Below are 12,099 nucleotides of genomic sequence, written 5' to 3' on the forward strand. Positions count from 1 at the left end.
TTAATTGCCAGAATAAGATAAATATATTGATGATTGGGAAATCAAGTGGGACCAACAACATGCTCAGGCTTCCACGTGGAGCAATATTGAGGCCTGATCATGGGAAACAACATGAAAAAAGAAAAACTGAAGTAGGTATTTAGGTGGACCTAGTATTAAAGTGACATAGAGGTATATTCTTGTTTGGTGACAGAGGAATGACTGACATGCGTAGCTTAGCTTGTTTGGTACGTAGTAATCTTTTGTGGTTGTGTTCCATAGCCTTTGAACAAGTCTGACAGGAGTCCCATGTTTTTCATCAGTAGGTTCCGCAAATGTGAAAGTTGGTTTAGGCCTAGATTTGAAAATTTAATTATACTGTTAGAATTATTCTAGTTTCTTGTCTATTAGCAAAGTCAAGCCTGATTAAGGTGACGCAAATCTACCCAGCAAGAAAGATGAAGATGAAGATGAAGATGAAGACGAAGACGTGGAAATGATAAAAGGCTTGGAAAGGGAATGATAATTTGCGATCCATTTCATAGGGTCAAGATGACTGATGATAGGGAAAATGTCAATAATATATATTGGAACATCCCTTTCCACAGAAGGTTTTCCATCACATATAAAGACTATAACGAAGACAAGGTCATAATCCTAAATAGAATGACAACTAGATTAATTAAATAATGATTTGTATAAAAAGGATACAAACTAATGTTCTCCCAAACTCTGATATCATTCCATCTTATTACTAGTTGATCTCAAAAGCTAGAAAAGAAAAAGTCAACAATATATATATATATATATATATATATAGAGAGAGAGAGAGAGAGAGAGAGAGAGAGAGAGAGATGGGCTTTACTTCTCTTAAAAGGAGAGAGAATCTTACTCTCTCAAGTCCAAAATCAGCAATGGAGCATCTAAATTGAAGATTTATACCACTAACCATGATCTATGACACCAAAAAGAAAGAAAGAAACAAAAAACTTAGAAATCAAAAGACACATGTTTTAGTGGTGTCTAATCTAGATATTCACTTCTCTAAATATATTAACACACTAAATAGTTGTGACTAGAAAGTAAATATATATGTCAATGTTGAGGCAAACCTCAAAAATTTTCTAAATGGAATGCATCACGAGATGCTAACTCCTACAAAGAAGATTCTAATGCATCGTGGCATGATAGAGCTAGATTTTTATGTTTTCCCAGATAGTTACTATAATAATGAATTACTTGTGGAGAGTATGATCATTCTCGATAGTATAGCTAAGCATTCCAAATTATCCACCACCGATCGTAGCAATAGGGCTGAATTAGAGAGCTCAAAAAGGGAAAGTAGAAGAAGCTCAATAAAGCACTCAAAATTTTGTTAATAAAACATCGAACACAACGATGCTATTTTGGTGACATACACTCAAACACATGATTTCTTCACTTTCCCACTTTCAAAATAGTTGATTGTAAGGGTTTAAGTAGATACAAACAGTCTCCTTATATCGCATCACTACAAATTTAAACGATGTGGCTACTAAATAAATATACAGAATTCTAAAATACAATATTATTGATTCCAATTAATATATAAAAATAATTAATGTTTTTAAAGTAGTTTAATAAATGTGACTTGTTTCCTTATATCAGAAGCCCACATCACTGACAACTTTGCTGTTGCAGGTGCCACAAAGCAAGTGCAGCGGGGTAGCGGTATTGTGAAGGCATGTGAACTAAGAGAGAAGCACTGTCCTATTTAGATATATTGGCAGAAGTGCAGGTGGAAATCAACTACACACACTCTGTGCCGCATGGGTGCCGATGCTACATGTAAGCTTCACAAAGGATGCAAGGCCTACACATGAAAGGGATGTCAGGTGGTGCTTTGATCCTGCAAAGCTTCCTTCTTGGATTTCTCAGTAGAAGCTTATTAATTGCTTGTTTAAGGTAATCTTTTGGATAAGACCTACACGTGTGCAGACACGTCAAAGCATCTCTTTTTGTTCCATATCTTTATATATTCTAATCAGCTAGCCCATCAGATCCGGTTTTTAAGACATCATGATGGTGCAATGTCTTGCACCAACTCCCCCTTCGGTGTACCTACAGCTCGTAACAAACGCAAACACACACTAACCCCCGGCCGCACGCACCCACCTACAGCCAAGCAGGCTGGACAAAAAAGCTATGAGGTTGCCAGTCTTTTGCCCCCTCCTTCCAAGCCAAGGGATGTATTCATCCAACTACTCGTGTAGTTTGTGGACCCATTGCCCATGACCTTATCTTCTCACCCTTAACAGTATTTAATTAACCAGCAAGAGACCACACCACCGAGAGCTAGACGGCAAGGCCATAGCTAGGAAGGAGAGTTCCCGACCCTCGCCTCGCACTCATCCCATTAGAAAATTGAGTGATCCCAAGGCAAAGACACCAAGTCAAAAGAACAACACGATGGTCAGCGTTTCAACAGGAATCTCCCAGTTGTACTTTGCCAACCTATGGACTCTTTGAATTCCCCCGGCCACCCTCACACCATGTAATTTATATATTCCCCCCACCCCAGTAGATTCTCCATCCCCCTCCTCCAACTCCATGTTATATACCCACTAACAACCCTCTCCCCTTCTTCCCCTCCAAACCCTCATTGTCCCTCCTCCTTGCCTTTCGTTTTCTCTTTCCTTCTCCTCTTATATATTGTTTTCAAGACATAGATACATATATAGATATATACATACATACATACATATATATATATATATATATATTAGTGAATTAAGAGAAAGTATGGTGGTGGCATCTGTAACACCTGAACGCAATGAGAGGATCCGGGCACTCGGTATCCCGGTGATCGACCTCTCGTGGAGGAGAGAACACGCATCCAAGCTCATTATGAGAGCGTGCGAGGAGTTTGGCTTCTTTAAGGTCATCAACCATGGGGTGCCAAAAGAAGTCATCACCAGAATGGAGGATGAGGGTGAGGAGTTTTTCTCCTTGCCGACCCACGAGAAGCAGAAGGCCGGGCCGGCGAGCCCTCTTGGATACGGGAGTCGGAATATCGGGTTCAATGGTGATAGCGGGGAGCTGGAATATCTTCTTCTCCACACCAGCCCGGTTTCCATCTCCCAGAGAGCAAAGATTATATGCAGGAAGGATCCAATCAAATTCAGGTACTTGTTAACTTGCTTTTGTCCTTTGCTTCATCTTTTCTTTCTCTCGTCTTTCCATACGGGGGGAGCCCCAGTAGAATAATAGCTAAGAGTAATATCATATATTAGTTTTCATCATCTTATTAATTGGAAGTGTTAGGTGGTAGGAATATAGATAGCTGCAATATGCCACTAGCCCTTTGGAGCTTGGAGCCAGAGCCTGGATTAAAGGTTAAGTGTATGACGTCTCTTGGTATGTAGTGCATGTCATATTATAAAGCCAAATAGAAGTTCGACATGCATGTATGCTTCTCCAAAAAAAAAAAAAAAAAAAAAAAAGGACATGATGTATGATGTGGGCATCGATCGGTGCCAAGTTTTCATACACCATATATAGGCTCTTAAGATGCATGCCACCAATGCGCCAATGAACTGCTTTGACTTATTCAAATCTCATTCTTTGTCAACAGCCTTATTATCATGACTCTCCAATCCATATTCTTATTTTGATTTTTAAGAAAAACCAAGAACGGATATAATAGAAGTCTTCCCTTGTGAGCACATTCCTAAATGACCCATCATTGCAATCTTAATCATAATAATCTTATGATATATTATTATCTGTCACAGTTATATGTCGCTCGCAAGAAGATTACAAATCCTGCGTAGGCATAAGATAATATCCATTGCATTGTGATCCTCTCTGTCCTACCAAGCTAACATTCGACAGTGATAATGCTTTAAAAATAGCTCTGCAAGTGTGGTTTTTGATTGCATAAAAAAGTGTAGTTCGTGATGATGCTGGTGAAGGGTCATGATGAAGATTTTTTTTTTTTTTTTTTTTTTTTTTTTGCGAAGGAAAAAATATTTTAAATTATCAATCAGTCATTGCTTGGTGGATCCGTGCAATATTATCAGTGTAAAAATTTTAAATTATAAATGCCAAAGGACACTATGTGTTAAAAATCATGGTATGTAGAAACAATAATATATGAAGGACATCACAATGGTCTAATCAACCAACAAGGAATCGACAATTCAACAGGACCAATATATATCTCTTATTTTACATTTTTAATTTGTTGCAACATGTTCTGCAATATAAAATGATTTAACGTTGAATTAGCTATCTATACCTATGATAGCACGACGTTTATCCTCTTCCATGGTTGCTCGCCCCTTTTGATCCTGTTGGCATCTTAACAAGCTTTATGGGGTCAATTGCCATCATTATATTCTAATAGCAACGCAGAGATTCCATTTACAACCGGGTCATTATCGCCTAATCTGCTCTAGTCATCCTTCTAGGCAATGTATTGTTGGTTGGTCAATCACATCAATTAGGATGAAGAAATGATATTTTCTCAACCTATCATAGTTGCCGCACTAACTAATTTTCCTTTGACATTCCACCTGATATAGATTTCATAATTTCGTAAATCCAATGGAACCAACCAAACTTTTGTATCGTCCAACAAGCATCAAATTGTTTGCAGTTCTAAGTTTACTTTATCATTCAAAAAGCAAGATTTGCTTTACTTTGACATGCGAACCTTGACTGGTGACTATTATATGTCACATGTGCGATGGCTCATTAACTTGTTATATATATATATGTATATTTTTTGATTGAAAGATAGGAGATGACATACCAACATTAAAGCATAACCGGTGAGATATCTCGATTATAAAATAATATCGGTACATTTAGAAGCATATTATATAATCATCATGATCGTCGACATGTGACATCTTGCGAGAAGCAAGGGATCAAATCCTATTAGCCTGGTGGTTGCAATGAGACATGGCTAGGCTACAGCCATGTCTAATTATGCAATTGTTCCAACTCTTTGAAGAGTCTCAAACAAATGATAACCTTCCAACAAATACAAGGATGCAAGTCTTGATCAATGACCAGGAGATTTCAGAAAGGACGAGCACGAAAGCCCCACAGGTAGAGCGGTACACCTGAATGAAAGATGCTTTTTTCATCACTCTGTGCTATCCATATCTGGAAAATTGCCACTGTGAACCCTTTATGGTAAGGAAAAAAATTAGGAAAGGGGCACAAAAGTGGTTAAAAAGGGAGCAGCTGTGACTGTATGACGGGTCTTTCCAATCACCAGTAGACGTGTGACCAATCCAATCACCTTTTGCCTTTATAGCTTTTTTTTTTTAATCCTGTTGATACTTGTCCTTGACAAAACTTATCCAGAACATCTTAGAAACTACTGGTCATTTATTTTGTGATTGCCAACTTTTGCCTGAACATTTTCTAGTGGCCATTACATTTATTTTTCTCAATCATTAATGCATAAATAATACTTAGGAAGTGGTACTAATTTGAAGTATTTAGCAATGTTTTATTTTAAATTATAGTGAACAAAGTGGATCGATTATTTTGGATGTTTCATTGATGACGTACGTTGACTACATGACTTTGGTGACTATTTTCATAACTTTTAGATAGCTTTCTGACCTTGTTTTTCTTTTCTTTTTTTTTTTACTTTGTTCTTTCCAACTTTTCATGCAGTTGTGTGGTGAATGAGTACGTGGGGGCAGTGAGGCAGCTAGCATGTGAGATATTGGAGATGCTGGCAGAAGGACTGGGGCTGGGGGAGAAGGGGTCTTTTAGCAGGCTAATAAGAGACACGGAGAGTGACTCTTTGGTCAGGCTAAATCACTACCCTCCCAATTCTACCACTGGTGGCAATGACATCACTGATGCTCTCGGCAGGAGAAATGGCAACAAGATCAAAGATGGCAAGGGTGGCAGGATTGGCTTTGGGGAGCACTCGGACCCTCAGATCCTGAGCCTGCTTCGATCCAACGATGTCGATGGACTGCAGATACTGTCATCGGATCACCATGGCGGTGGTGTATGGGTCCCTGTGCCGGCCGACCCGGCCGCCTTTTTCGTCAACGTCGGCGATGCTCTCCAGGTTGGTGTCTGGTCGGTGGTCTTGCTCAAATAAAATGGCTACTTTTGCCTCTGAATAGTGCTCATCTTTTCAAAATTTATATTAAAGGTAGATTGGTCATTTGATTATGGTCGATGGGTCCGCACCTTCCTTTTGCACGTGTGTGCATGGTTGGGTGGTTAAAGAGAACAGTAGATATGCTTGGAGTGGGTGCAATTATTGTGAGACTTGTGATACTCCAGTGCTTCCACGTTTGAGATGCGTAGAAAAGAAAACGGAGAAATGCATTCAAACCATCCTTTTTGGTACATAAATGCATGGAAGCTAATCACTAATGGCCAACATTCTTAGTTTTTTTGAGGGGTCCCCCTTGTAGGAACATTTAGGAAAAGCTCAATTCTGGTACACAAATGAAAGTTGGTTAGGTATGATCATGACAACACCACCACAAATCGTTGATTCTGCAACCACTCTTCTTTTTTTTTTTTTCCTCCAAGAAAATAGAATAGTATTTCATATAAGAAGAGGAATGCTAACTTGACTTGGTCCATTCTAAGGCTAAGCTGTAACTTTTTTTTTTTTTTTTACCTAGCATAATAAAGTTTCAAAGAGCAATGCCATGCATATAATGCTGACTGGCTTCATCTGATTTTGTGTGCATGTCCAATTGAAGGCCTTGTCAAATGGAAGATTTGTTAGTGTGAGACATAGGGCCATGGCCAACTCCTACAGTCCAAGATTGTCCATAATCTTCTTTGGTGCACCTCCCCTCCATGCATGGATCTCCCCACTCCCTGAGATGATCACACCTGAGACACCTCGGCGCTACAAGTCCTTCACTTGGGCTGAATACAAGAAGGCAATGTACTCCCTCAGGCTTGGCCACAATAGGCTCGACCTCTTCCATGCAGATGATGAAGGAGAAAATGTCGATTTCATAGAATCAATTTAAGATTTGTTCTTTGGATAGTCAGGTGCTTTGATGGAGAATGTCACAAGAGGGGGTGTTCCTTTTTTTTATTAGTGTTCCCCCTAGTTTTGGTTGTTTGTTGCCTTTTGATATTGAAGGTAAGAAGGGTTGGGGATTGGGTGATTTTCACATTGCATTTGTAGTGTAAGCAGGCCGCTCTTGACTCAAAAGAGAAGTGGGTGTACTATATCTTTAATTTTGTGAGCAATATGTTAATGTGTCTATTTACAAATTATTACTTGGATGAAGATTTGTTTTTTAACAGCATTTTCATTTTTGGTAGGCAGGGAAAATTTTGCCAAGGGCAATAATTCAAACTTAATTTGAAAAAAGTGATATTCTAATTGATAGTATTTTAGATAGTTAAAGATTAGAAAAAAAAATTGAAGAAAAATATAAACAATTGACATACTAAATGATTATAATTAAATAAAATAAAAAATAAGTCATGAATAACATTTTTCTCAAGAAAAAAAGTTATGAGTAATTCATAAATGCATCACTAACCACACTGATCTTCTGGTTTTTCTTGATTAAGCACAATTGACATACTAAATAATTATAGATTAAATAATTAAAATATTTAGATCCAATAGTTCCATAAATAAGTAGTGAATAATTATTGTTTTCTCAAGAAAAAAAAATATATGAATGATTCACAAATGCATGACCAACAACACTGATCATTTGGTTTTCTTATAATTAACCAATAGCTTAACTTAGAGAACCATTTACTGACTAAGTGACTGATAGAAATCTAGAGAGAATCATTTGAGGATTCATAGCTTGGATATTATTGTTGCAACCATCGAGACCACCAGCATCAGCTTGTTTGTTTGAAAGGCCTCCAGACAACTTCACTCTAAAAAGCCAGCTGGCACAAGCTTTGGTCGTATTTCGTGCACCGCAACACAAGTTTTGATACTAAGGGTGGCAATCAGATCGGATCGAATCATAAACAGATCAGATTAATACGCATCGGATCAAAAAATCATAAATCCAAATCCGATATATTTATTAAATGGGTCAAAAATTTAAATCTGACATGTTTATTAAACAGATAATCCGATCCGACCTATTTAATCTATTTATTAAATAGATCAAATTAAGTTAAATCAATTAAATAAATTAAACGGATTAAATAGATTAAATAGATCGAGTTAAATGAGTCAGAAACAAATTAAACATATTTGAAATAGATTAAACAGGTCTTAAATAGATTAAACAAATCAGGTTAAATAGGTCAAAAATAGGTTAAACGGATTATCTGACTCAATCCAATATGAATATTAAGTGGGTCAGATATTTAAAATCTAAATTTCATTCAATTATTAAACGAGTTAAATAGATCGATCTTTTTATAACCTAAATTCGTTTAGCCTAAAATCAAATCTATTTATGATGGATCGAATATAGATCGGATTGGCAGATCAAATCATATTTTGCCAGCTCTACTTGATACCACCATGAGTGCAACCATATAGTACTTGGTAAATTGATAAGTTGAAAGAGTTGTGCCAGGAGAATCTTTCCATTAAATCTGGTAACAAAAAAAAAAAAAAAAAAAAGATGGCTTAGTACATGAGTCATTGTATGATTTGGAGAGGATCAGATATACCATTTTTGCATGTGGAAAGATATTTTCCATGGTTCGAATCTCGATCTCTAGGTTCAATCTCATTGTTGTGCCAAGGTTTACTCTCTTGTTCATTTAAAATCAACATCCTCGATAAATTAGATGGCTGTCAAAAGGTATGCTCAGAACATTCATATCAGTCATTGAGATGAGTGATGCAACTAAGCTACTGTTTTGTGCAAGTGAAGAGTTCTTTTGCAATGTGGCAAGAGAAGATTAGTGCAGCTTATGAAATTTGTTGCACGCATGAGAGATTGCAGGCGTGGCAATTTGCAGGTTGGATCATGTTTGTCAAGGTTGATGGGGCTTAATCCAGTCCTTACTTGACCTACCAATACGTCAGGAATGCCCAACCCAAACCTGATCCATGGCGAACCCATTGACCCATTTTACCTGGCCCAAGAGTTGGCCTTTACATTGCATGACAGTTTTTTTATATTTTTTTGATAAAGCATGTGACATAGCAAATAAAGCTAAAAAATTTTTACATACAATATAGTTCACATTCACCGTACGAAACCAATCAAAAGGGGATATTATATAAAATATATATTAAATTAAATATATAACATATATTCACTTCGCCATTGGTGGGTGCTCTCTAAAGTAGGTGCTAATCACGACAAAGGCATCACAATGTTGGGTGGACAAGATTGTAGTTCCACGTCAACTAATAAAAAGAATGGCACATTAGTTTATTAGCTTGGCCGGTCCTCCGATGAGCTACGTCTCAACGATTATTGGTTCACTTATACGTGTTCTAAAAATTCAATGGATTTAGTAGAACAAGTTGAGTCTAGCTTAGATAAAAGTATAAATGAATCAAGTTGTTTGTGAGCTATTCAAATTTGATTTGATTTGATTCGAGCTCCAGTGATTTGAATAATTTTTTGAGTCGAACTTAAATAACAGAATACTCAGTTCAAAAACTTACGAATATATTTGAATTTATACATATTTTTAATAATATTATTTTTATTTATAATATATTAAAATATATATTATTGATAAGCTAAGGCTCAAATTTAATCTTGAATTTGAGCTGAAATACAACTCGATCAATATTCAAATCGAGTCGAATTATGTTAATACCAAATTTTATCTTTTTTTTTATTGAGTCAAGTTTGAATTTAGATATCCAAGTTCAATCGTTTTCAAATCGAGTTTCGAATCCAAATATTTTGAATTGAGTTGAGCTTGAGTTTTTAGTTACTCGACTCAATTACAACGTCAGGCCCAAATCCAATTGGATAAATGAGTTGGATCAAAAATTACTATAACGATAGATTGGTTAATTGAGAAATTTTTAAATTAATAATTATGGGCTTGATAATTTTTTTTTTTGCAGATCGTACTATAAATTGAAAATTTTTTTCAACGAAAAAACAATTGCTGCAACAAGTTCAAATCCTCCCAAGCCTAATTATATAAAATTTTTATAAATTGATCGCATGGCAACTTTTTATTAGTTGTGCAACTCTCCCAGTAGAAAAAGAATCTTATTTTACTTTTGTTTGGGGTCTTCCCGCACACACATCACCACCCACCCCCACCCCCGGCGTTTACTTTTGTTTGGGGTCTTCCCGCACACACACCACCACACCGCCCCACATTACCTAACAACGCATTACCTACACATTTGTTCTAAATAAATAAATAAAGAAGTAAAAATTACCATACGTGTTGGTTGCTGAACAGATGATTGGCTATATCCAAGCACGCTCGACAATTACTATGAGTGTTAGCGGTTTGTTATCTTCTAAACATGGAAAATTCTTTTGAAGTATTTACCTCATGTAATTTTAATTTTCATCAATTTTTTACAAAAATTCCTATCATCTTCTCAAATATTTAGTGAGAAAAAAATTGCATGACATCAAAACATGTTTCTTATGAATAGGAAGCCTACAACAATAATATAGTAACCATCTCTACATTTTGTTTTTCTCCTAAAATATGCTGACAATACTTAAACTCTCTTAATATCTGGTTATGAAAATATCATTTTATTATTATTGGACTGGGAAGATTTGAAAAATCATTATTTGTAAATTATTTATATACATTAGAACCGATACAAAACAAAAATAAAATTCTAAAAAATTGAGCAAGAGTAGTCGAATCAGTATTTTAGCCGGTTAGTTCTTACTCAAAAAGAATATTTGAAAATAAAATAATAATTTTATATCAAATACATAGATTATTGTCTAATTTATGTTTTATTGTGTTTTATCTTTTTGTTTAATTAATTGAGTTATTACTCTTTACGGAATGATTTGTATGGAATCTTATTCTATAACAATCATATATTTGTAAAATTATCTTATCTTAAATAAATCTATATAAAATAAAATGATAAAATTATATGGATATCCATTGCTCAATTTCAGTTAAATATGTTTGATTATCTACTAATCACCATATTTGCAACAGGATGGCTCCTAACAATTGTCCACGAAATATATTCCACGTGCAGGCGCCTGCGGCCCACACTTTAGATAACTAGTTCATGTATGACCAGCTTTTTATAGTTTCATGTACTACTCTGATGAGCTTGTGAGCGGTGTTAACTAAGACAACTGGGGATGTTAAATGGCATATCAGTGGCATTTTATTTTATTTAGAGTCTTTATGTTTCACAATAAATTAAAACTATAATGTCTTCACATACAGGTTTCCTATTCTAAAGAATTTTAGAAATATTCAAAATTTTTGTAGCTATTAGATTTTATAAAATTATAATATATGTGATAAAAATGAAAGCAATATAGGACTTTAATATAATTTAATTTTTACATAAAAATAATTCTAGGTTTAAATAAGAATTAGGAGACATTTCTTAGCATAGTTTTATAGCACAATTTATGCAATTTTTTTTTGACTGAATAAAGTTTTCTGTTTTTGTATTCACTATACTCATTGTGAGTAATTTCTAGGTAACTCTCTCAAAAATATAAATTATCTAATTTTAGATGTTAAAAATTAAATGAATATATCAAATTATAATTTCTAAATTACACACACACATATAGATTCATGAAGTAATATTTTATATAAGACATTTAAAAGCTTATGAGAAACTAGCTCCTAATTTGATGAAATAGATATATTTAGGAGAGATTTTAGAAAATGACTAACTTATTTTGAGACATGTTACTATTTTTTGGTTGAATGGAGAATTACTTTTGATGTTCACTAAGTTTATTTCTGAATGTACTAAAACTAATTGGAAATCTTTTGGAAAATCTAGCTCTTAATTTATTTATTTCATTAGATGACTATCATGCTCTCCACCAGAAATCACAAGTGCAATCATTGTATATTCATAGTAAACTCTCCCCATAAGCAAGGCATTTCATTGTGATATTATAAAACAAGTCATAAAATAATTAATTAATTAATTAAATCTAAAATTTAAATAACTAAAATCTAAATTTTAATGTCCCACAA

General features: G+C 35.0%; 1 protein-coding gene across 1 annotated transcript; it reads left to right on the forward strand.

Annotated features, from left to right (window-relative positions):
* The first annotated feature begins 2,385 nt into the window (after positions 1-2,385).
* On the forward strand, positions 2,386-7,243 carry LOC105039985 (gibberellin 2-beta-dioxygenase 2). The gene is made up of 3 exons (XM_010916346.3): positions 2,386-3,143; positions 5,656-6,064; positions 6,717-7,243. Exons 1-3 carry the CDS (start codon positions 2,761-2,763, stop codon positions 6,993-6,995), a joined length of 1,071 nt encoding a protein of 356 aa, XP_010914648.1. The 5' UTR covers positions 2,386-2,760; the 3' UTR covers positions 6,996-7,243.
* Positions 7,244-12,099: the final 4,856 nt, after the last annotated feature.

This window comes from Elaeis guineensis, chromosome 1 (assembly GCF_000442705.2).
Source record: "Elaeis guineensis isolate ETL-2024a chromosome 1, EG11, whole genome shotgun sequence".
Classification (NCBI taxonomy): Eukaryota; Viridiplantae; Streptophyta; class Magnoliopsida; order Arecales; family Arecaceae; genus Elaeis; species Elaeis guineensis.

What these genes read in the sequence shown, in the direction of transcription:
- LOC105039985 (XM_010916346.3), top strand. Translation starts at nt 2,761, where the DNA reads ATGGTGGTGGCATCTGTAACACCTGAACGCAATGAGAGGATCCGGGCA. An exon ending in AAGGATCCAATCAAATTCAG is followed by an intron (nt 3,144 to 5,655) that starts GTACTTGTTAAC and finishes CTTTTCATGCAG; the next exon opens with TTGTGTGGTGAATGAGTACG. An exon ending in ACGTCGGCGATGCTCTCCAG is followed by an intron (nt 6,065 to 6,716) that starts GTTGGTGTCTGG and finishes GTCCAATTGAAG; the next exon opens with GCCTTGTCAAATGGAAGATT.